Raw genomic sequence first — 8,877 nt, 5'->3', positions numbered from 1 at the left:
GGCAAGCAGCTTCTCCTCTCGCTCCCTCCCTCTCCGTGTGCTCCCGGGGCTCTCTCCTCGCCGAGGTAAATAAGGGAATATGTTTGATTGACAAGCCCGGAGATAATGATGAGGGCAATTTGTCTTCTCAGCCTCGCAAGCCTTCGTCAGCATCCCCGTCCCCATGGCGACCACCGCTGCCAGGAACGCCCTGCTCCTGTTGCCTGGGCAACTGCATCCCAAACCCCGCCGCCCGCCATGGGGACCGCGGCCCCGATGGGGGACCCGGCCCCTGGGGCTGCCCCGGGGGTCCCCCCGAAGCTCTGCGGGGATGCAAGGGGGGCAAACCCAAAATCGCCAACCCTAGAAGCAAATCGGAGGACGTGGCGGTGGCAGGAGAACTGGGGCAAAAATGGGTTTCCATGGAAACCTGGGTTTCCATGCTGCAGGAGGATGCCGTCGCCCCAGCAACTGCCCCCCCAGCTAAAAAAAAAAAATAAGAAAATTAAAAAAAAAAAAGAAAAAATCCAGGCCCTGCTGGTTGCCCTGCAGCAGCATCCCTGGGGGACTGCAGGGGGGGGGACGGGGTGGTGCAGAGCGGGGCGGGCGGCACGGATGGAGCAGAAGTGTGTCAGGAGAAGGCAGCGAAACCAAGGCAGGTCCCCAGGTCCCCAAACCGCCCCGCCAGCAGCAGGGTCCCTCGGGGGGGCCTGGCCCCGATCGCCGGCACCCAGGGGTCACTCCCTGTGTGGGGAGAGCGGCTTGGGCTGAAACACACCACAAGGGGAGCCCTTGGTTTAAAAAAGGGGGAAAAAGAAATGAAAAAGGGCGATAAAAGTGGAGTAATGAGATCCAAGGCCTCCGGGGAGCACGCCTCGCTGCCGGCACCTCCACCTCCAGCCTTGCAGGTGCCCAGTTTTTGCCCCCCATTTGGGGTTTTACCCCATTTCTGGTCATTTTTGCAGGAGGAGAAGGGCCCCGGCAGCCAGGGCTCTGGGTGGCCGCGGAAGGCGTTGCCTTGGGCAGATGAGGCCGATGCAGCTCCCCTCCGGGGAACTGTAGGGTTAAAAGGAAAAGAAAAGGCTCTAACCAGACAAAAATAGGGAGAAATCTTTGAGAGGAGAGAGAGGAGGAGCGGGGAGAGGGAGAGAAGAAAGGAGGTGGAAGTGGAGGAGGACAGCAAGCGGCTGAGTGAGGAAGAGGAGGGGGAGGAGGAGAAAGGTCTAATGGCTTTTCCATTAATTGCACCATTACCCGCTCCCATCCCCACCCTCATGGCCCCGCATCCAGTCTCGGTGCCAGGGGCCCCATTCCCACATGGGGCCGGACACGGGGATGGGGACAGGGACCCCGAGGGCAGCGGGACGGGGACAGGGAGCAGAGCTCACCCCGATGCCTTCACAGCAGTGTGGGTGTGCTGTCCCTGCCGGGGGGTTGTCCCCAAGGGGAGGGATGGACACCGATGCAGAAAGCAGCCCCCTGCACCCCCCATCCCATTAAAGCCCCCCGTGGTGTGCAGGGTTTGTGGGGTTTGCGCAGCCCGGCACAGGCAGGGCTCTCCAGGAAGGGTTTCTTCCCTTGCTGGCCTCCTCTCTGTTTGCTTTTTTTATTTTTTTTCTCTTTTTATCAGCGTTTTTACCTCTTTGAGGAGAGGAGGAGCTGGGTGTTTCGGTGCCAAGCATGTTGAGCATTGTGACTGAAATTCTCCCACCCGGGCCCCGCCGTGCGCCGAGCCCCGTCCCCAGGCGCAGCACCGAGGCTCCGGGTGGGACGCTCCTGCTCCAGGCTGGGAGCCAGCACGGGGGGTCCCTGGGCCCAGGGAAGGGGAAAACCCCATCCCTGCCCCTCAGGACCCTCCTCAGACACCTCTCCTTGGCTGACATCTCCTCTCCCAGCCATCTGGAGCCGGGCTGTCCCCAAAACCCGCTCCTTGGTGGCCCTCGACACGCTGCCACCGGGCTGCTCTTCTGCTGCCGTGCTGGGCTCTGGCCGCCTGATGGAGACCTTCATCCCCAGAGGCTCCTCTCCATCGCCGGGCTGCCTCTCCCGAAATGCCTCCTGCTCTCCCCCAGCTCTGCCTGCAGGCACCCAGCGTCTGCATCCTGCCGCTGGGCTCCCCAGCGCGGCCGCCTGCCCAAGTGAGCAGGGTCTGGTTTGGGATTCTGGCAAACCCCACACGTGTAGGATCAGCAGCAGCCCCACAGGGCTCGTAAGGACCTGCAGCAGCCCCCCCTGCACCCCTAACAGCCTCCAGCAGCCTCTCACAGGCACAGCAAGCGGATTGCATGCTGCAGAGATCCCAAAATTACTGGGACGGTTTCACACGCAAGCTGGGGTCTGGGGGATGCTCAGTTGCTGTCCTCTGGGAAGCTGAAAGTCTCGGTTATTTTTAGGAAGGGATTATAAATACCGCGGTAAAGAGAGCTGATTTACACTTAAGGTTGTGTTTGCAAACGTGCCCTGTCCCTGCGGGCCCCAGCACTCACGCCAGTGGCAACACAGAAACTGCTTTTGGTGGGACGAGGGTCCCCAGGGCCACCTTTTCCCTGACACCAGGGTCTGGCGTGAGGTGCAGCCCTTTGCCCAGAGCACCCCCTCCCTAGCAAGCAGCTTCCAGGGTGCTGGCTCGCTGAGATTGAAGGGGTCTGTGGGGCTGGAGAGGCTCCCAGGTGCACCCATCCTGCCTCATCCATCCCATGCCCTCCCCATTTCATCTCCAACTCCACCCCATCTCATCTATCCCCATCCCATCCCATCCATCCCACCCCACCCCACCCCATCCCATCCCATCCCAAGGGGGCTGAATGGTGTGAAACCACCTGATATTGGCACATTTCTCTTTGTGCCCTTAGCTTGGAGCTGCCCGGCACTGGGTGCCACTGGAGCCATCCATGAGCCATGCTGGGATGGGGATGAGAGGATGTTGAAATGAAGCTCTCCAGCTGCTCACTTGCTGTTCTCCAGCCCCGTTACTCTAACTCGAGCTCCCAGGGGCAAATTCTGCACAGCAGCAAAGCTCTGGAAGGGTGCTGGTGCTGGCGGGGCTGGAGATATGGGGAACAACAAGCGCTCTCCTGGGTGCGCTGAGAGAGGGACAACTCTCTGCCAACACCCAGAGGTTTTTCTGCCTACTTCTCCTCTTTTCAGGGACTAGCACTTTCCTTCAAATGTTTCTTTTTGATAAAATTCAGATTTCAACTTTAAAAAAAAAAAGAGAGAACCCAGACCTAAAACTCTGGCTAGACTGACGGCGCGAAACCGGCACCGGCCCAGGAGATCAGAAACTGGAAACGAGACAAGACCAGGCGAACAGTTTTCATGGAGATATTAGTAAAACTGAAGGGAGAACAAATCAAACACGTTTTCATGGAAATTTCCATTTTTGAAGAAAAAAAAAATAAAAAATAAAAGGAGGACTAAACTTGGACGCGTTTACATAAATATGGAAATGAAAACCGTTCCTCGCACCTCGCCGCCGCCCCAGGGCCAGCCCCGCTCCCTCTGCCTGCTCCTCCTGGCCCTGCAGCCCCGTGCCAGGACCCCGGGGGGACCTCAGCCCCTGCGTGCTGAGCACTGAGCACCCTCCTCCTGCAAGGCTCCGGTTTATATTTGGCACCTTCTCGCCAGGAGGCTTTGCCAAATGGCAGCCGGTGCTGTAGCCGCGCTGCCGATGGGCACGGGGTTGGTGATGTCCCAGCAGAGCACCTTGGTAAGTGAGCTGGGGATGGAAATGGGGCATCGTGGGGCTGGTGGGGGAGCTGAGCCTCTTGTGAAGCCCGTCCCTGGTCCTGCTGCAGGGGACATGCCCACAGAGCCAGCAACACGGTGACGGGGATGCGAGGAGCGGCTGGGACGGGCGCACCGACAGCCAGGCTCCGGCTTTGCAAACTCCTTCCCATCCCTGCAAGGAGAGGGCCTCCTGTATTATGCCTTGCTGTCAGCTTTTTTTTTTTTTTTTTCTTTGTTTCTATAGAAAATCCCAATTCCCCCAAATAATCCAGCTAAGAGTAAAAAAAAAAAAAAAAGAAAAAAACACAAACGTGTCATTGCATTCTCTTCCCGTCCCCGTCCCTCTCTCACACGCAGGGCTTGAAAGCGCACTGAAAGGTATTCAGCGTGCATGCTGCCAATTGTCACATCTTTCAATGACAGATTTTAAATGAATGTTATTTTGCAAGGGAGAGAGAGGGGGAAAAAAAAAAAAAAAAAAAAAAAAAAGCCCACACTGCTCATCCAAGAGCTGACAAGTCCTAACGGGCCTCATTTTCCAGAGACAAAAATAACTATTTTCAAAATTCACAGCAGGGCCTTCGCCTACACACGCTGCACCAAGAGAAACCTGTGGGGAGAAATGTAAAACACATTGTGTAAATGGAAATGCACCATGCATCCAAAATGCTTTTAAAGCTATTTACCCTCTTTCATCCAAGCCAGCTCCCATCTGAGCGCACGTACGCGCGCTCGCACCCTGCGGAAGGCGCGGGGGCACGGCGCTTTGCTCGCTGCCCGCGCTGCCTGGCCCCACACCAAGGCATCGCCTGGAGCCCCTCGGTGGGCAGATGGGGGTCCCCCCGTGCAGGCATCGCTGGGGGTGCAGGGTCTGGCCACGGCGAGGGGGTGCGGTGACAGCTCTGGGGTCCCCAGGGTGGCTGCAGCAAAGGCAGCAAGAGAGGAGGGGTGCAGGGGGATGCTCCTTCCCCGTGTCCCCGTGGTTGCATGTCTTGTGGTCGTGGAGCAGGGCAAATCGTCTCTGCACAGACCTTCCTGAGATCTTTCTGTCCTGGGGTCATGGAGTCAGCTGGTCGTGGGTGGAGGATGCACGGGGAGGAATTTAGGGGTGCCCACTGCCATGCGGCTGCGGGGTCTGGTCAGAGATGGGGTGAACCTGAGCCATGTGAAGGCTGCCGGAGCTTGGGACAAACCTGCCCCAAATGTGTGGGGCCGTGCAGAGCCATTTGTCCTCTGTGTGCACATCAGGGGACCACTTCCAGCCACGTCCCTGTGGGCCACAGCCCCGGGGCTGCTCCTGGCCACCCCAAACCAGCGCGGAGGAGCTGTGGCCCCACGCGGGGTCCCCGTGGCAGCAAGGCTGGGTCCAGCCCTGGTGGCTCCAGGTCTGACATCCGTGGTCAGGAGTCCGTCCTTCTGCTGGGAAGTAAAACGGGGAAATCTGGGAGTCGTGGGCTAGGGAAAGCCCTGGAAACTCAACAGCAAAGCAGACAGCTGCTTGGCAGCACGTGGGAAGGCAGCAACACGTATCTACAGCGCAACGCGGAGGGAAACGTGCAGCCAGAGCAGCCGAGGCCAGCGGCACCTCCACCTCGTGCTGCTGCCACAGCCAACACTTAGAGCTTCCAATTTGGTCCCCAAAAAAATTTGTCCCAATTCGAAAGGGGCTATGCACAGCTCAGCCTTGAGCCTCATCACCCATCTTCGCCCACCAACCCACCCGCCCCTCCTGCAGCTGCTGGTCCGGATGGAGGGGCAGCGTTTTGGGGGCGGTGTGCCCTGAAGCAAAGGGGCTAAGGAGAGCAGGAGGGTGCTGAGCACCCCCCGGGACGTCCCTCTCCCTCCATCCCACCCCACAGCACTGCCAGCACCCCCCTGACCGGGCTGCATCGACGCTGGGGAGCCCCCGGTCAGATGCGGTTGGACATGAGCCTGGTGTTGAGCTTGCGGAAGAAGGAGCGCAGCTTGCAGATCTTGCACTTCTTCTTCTTGCCCCGGCTCTTCGGGGGCTCCCGGCCTCCTTCCCACTCCTCCACATCGTCCTCGCCGGCCCACGGCCCCCAGGCGCCGCCGTTGAAGTCCGGGTGGGCGCGGGGGTTCTCGGCGGGGTACCGCACCGGGATGGCCGTGCGGTTGTAGTAGGCCAGGCGCAGCAGGAGGGCCCTGACCACGTCCGGGCGCTGCTCCGAGAGGTCGTAGCGCTCGTAGGGGTCGGCGGTGATGTTGAAGAGCCAGACGGATTTCCTGGGGCCGTCGGTGAGGCGCTCCAGGTTCCACCAGCTGCCCGGGAAGTTGGTCAGCGTCTGCGGGGGGATCCAGTCGCTGTAGCCCGGGTCGCCGGTGAGGAGCTTCCACTCCCCGACGCGGATGGAGGCCTGCACGGCCGTGTTCCAGATGCCGAAGCCGTCCTCCAAGGAGCCGTACTTGGCGTGGTTGTAGAGGGGGTCGATGTTGTGCAGGATTTCGGTGCGCGGCGACTCCTTCCCCTCGCTGATGGCCGGCCAGACGTTGTAGCCGTCCAGGCCGGGGACGTTGCTCAGGTTGCCCCTGGCCAGGCTCACCAGGGTCGGGTACCAGTCCGTGATGTGCACCAGCGCCCAGCTGGTCCGGCGCTTGCGCTTGATCAGAGGGCTGTGCACAAAACCGATGCCGCGGACGCCCCCTTCCCAGTACGTCCCTTTCCGTCCCCGCAGCGGCCAGTTGCTGCCCCCGGAGAAGGTCTGCCCACCGTTATCCGTGGAGAAGACGATGACGCTGTTGTCGTAGTAGCCGTACTTCTTGAGGGCCCAGGTGATGTTCTTCACTGCCTCGTCCATGCAGGTGACCATGGCGGCGTACTTGCGGCGCGCCACGTTGCCCATGGAGCGGTAGCGGTAGATGTACTCCTTGGGCGACTGCAGCGGGGTGTGCACGGCCTGGAAGGCCACGTAGATGAAGATGGGCTCCCTGGGGCTGTGGGAGGCCAGGATCTTGCTGACACGCTGGGCATAGAGGAAGGTGGAGTACTTCCCGCTCTGGTCCCACGCCACGTCCTCCCCCTCGTGCAGGTCGTAGCCGCAGACACCCGGCCCGTCGCAGTTGTCGTAGGTGTAGTAGTCCACGTTGCCCGTCAGCGAGCCCAGGAAGGTGTCGAAGCCCCGGCGGGTGGGCAGGCACTCCTTCTTGTAGAAGCCCAGGTGCCACTTGCCCACCATGTGCGTGGAGTAGCCGGCCTCCTGCAGCTTCTGGGGCAGGGTGACCTGGTCGAGGGGCAGGCAGTTGGGCTGCCGGGGGCGGATGATGGAGTGCTGCAGCCCCGTGTGGATCTGGTACCTGCCGGGGGAGAGCCAAGAGGGATCGGTGGCGGTGGGGAGCGGGGCTGGGTGATGGCATTTCGTCTTATTGAGACCCCAAAAGCGTGTGGCTTTTGGGACCCCAACCCCATGGGATGAGCTCCGTGCCAGAGCAGGGAACCCCTTTCCCACACAAAAGCACCAAAAGCAAGTGCAAAAAAAGAGTGTGTGTGTGTGTGCACGCGCTCAGGAGACATTGCAAAAGTACCCTGGGCTCCCGATCTTTCAAAACCAGGATGCCACCAGCAGTCACCCTGCTGCTGCCGGCCTGGCGGAGTTGTTGGGCTCTTTGCCAGGACGAGCAGGAGCTGCTCAGCAATCCCAAAGGGTTTGCAGTGCCCCAGCTGCGTGCAGATCCCTGTCCTCCCTCCCCCTGACCCGGTCTATGCGGCATCGGATGAGCAGCAGGAAAAGTAGGGCCCGAGGGAGAGGCAGCATCTTCAGGGGAGGGAAATCCTTCCACCCCACAGCCCAGCAGCAAATGGTGAGGGATTGGGACGGGCTGCCCAGGGAGGTGGTGGGGTCACCATCCCTGGGGGTGCTCGGGGGAAGGCTGGATGTGGTGCTTGGGGGCATGGTTATTGGGGGATGCTAAGGGTAGGGGGACGGTTGGACCAGATGATACTGGAGGGCTTTCCAACCTCAATGATTTTATGATCCTATGAATCCCCATGGGCCAACGTGAGAGCAAACCACCCCAGAGACCGAGCACCCCAGTGTCACCCACGTGGGACCGCCTTGGGGACACCTCCCTGCGCCCTTGTGGCCACAGATCGCCTCCTCCCAACATGATTTCGGTTCCCCAACCCCATCCACACTGTGGCCTGGGTGACCCGCCACGTGCTGTTATTAAACCAGGCAAAAAAAAAAAAATCAACTTTTCACCCCCGGAGCCAGCAAGACCCCTTCCCTAGCAGACTTCCAGCACAACCCCATACCCTGGGGAATCTGCCTCGTGGCGAGCCGGGCTCAAACCTCAAGGGGCAGGGGACCAGAAGGGGACCCGCGGGGCAGGGGGGGCGCAGGGGCTTACCGTCCGGTTATCAGCTGGCTCCTGGAGGGCGTGCAGATGGGCTGGATGTAATAATTCTCCAGCTTCACGCCCTCGGCCGCCAGCCTGTCCAGGGTGGGCGTCTGGATGTCGGAGCCATGGTACCCGACGTCGTGGTAGCCCTGGTCGTCGGTCAGGATGAAGATGATGTGGGGCGGCCGGGCGAAGGCGGGGGGCAGCGATTTCTCCAGGGGGCCCGTGGGCACGTCGGCCACCAAGCCGGGCTTCATCCAGTCCCAGGACAAGTAGCCAAAACTCAGCAGGCTGACCAGCGAGAAGCCCGTCAGGGCGTACACAGCCATCCTGAGCCTGCCTACGGGCGCTACTGCGCTGGCATCACCCCAGGGCCACGCGGGGTGCCCGCAGAGCCCCCCACCTAGGGGCTGCCCCCTGCGGGGGGAGCTGCCATGGAGGCAGACACACAAAGGGATAAATCCGCCGTGCCGGGGTGCGTTCAGTCCAAAGCCCGCTCGGCGATTCCCAACAGCCCCACGGCTGCTCACGAAGCGTCCCGAGCGCCGCGAGCGCTGGCTGCCTTCCCTGCGCTCTCTTCCTGGTGTTTTCTTTTGCAAGCAGCACAGAAAAAGCCTCGCTGGAGAGAGAGCGGCTGGCTTCTCCCGGCTGGCTCAGGACGAGGCGATCCTGCTCCGTGCGCTTTCGCAGAAGAGGGTGCTAAAGTTCAAGCCCAGAGGTGCTGGGCTCCCGTCCTCGCCCCTCGGGGAAGAGCCACCGTCTCCTTTTCTCACCGTCCTCTCCCGAAGCGTTTCTTGGCAAGCCCTCACCACC

At 60.8% G+C, this 8,877-nt stretch overlaps 1 protein-coding gene across 1 annotated transcript; it reads right to left on the bottom strand.

The window, feature by feature from the left end:
- Positions 1–5,618: 5,618 nt before the first annotated feature.
- Positions 5,619–8,393, bottom strand: ARSI (arylsulfatase family member I; the record flags this gene model as incomplete). The annotated part of the gene is made up of 2 exons (XM_084295514.1): positions 5,619–7,020; positions 8,074–8,393. The coding sequence occupies 2 exons, from the start codon at positions 8,391–8,393 to the stop codon at positions 5,619–5,621; spliced, it is 1,722 nt and encodes a 573-aa protein (XP_084151640.1).
- Between the last annotated feature and the right edge of the window lie 484 nt (positions 8,394–8,877).

Source organism: Netta rufina (assembly GCF_964035555.1).
Source record: "Netta rufina genome assembly, chromosome: 14".
In the NCBI taxonomy this organism is placed as follows: domain Eukaryota; kingdom Metazoa; phylum Chordata; class Aves; order Anseriformes; family Anatidae; genus Netta; species Netta rufina.
Note: the sequence above shows the minus strand (reverse complement) of the source record. Positions and strands in the feature narration are given on the sequence as shown.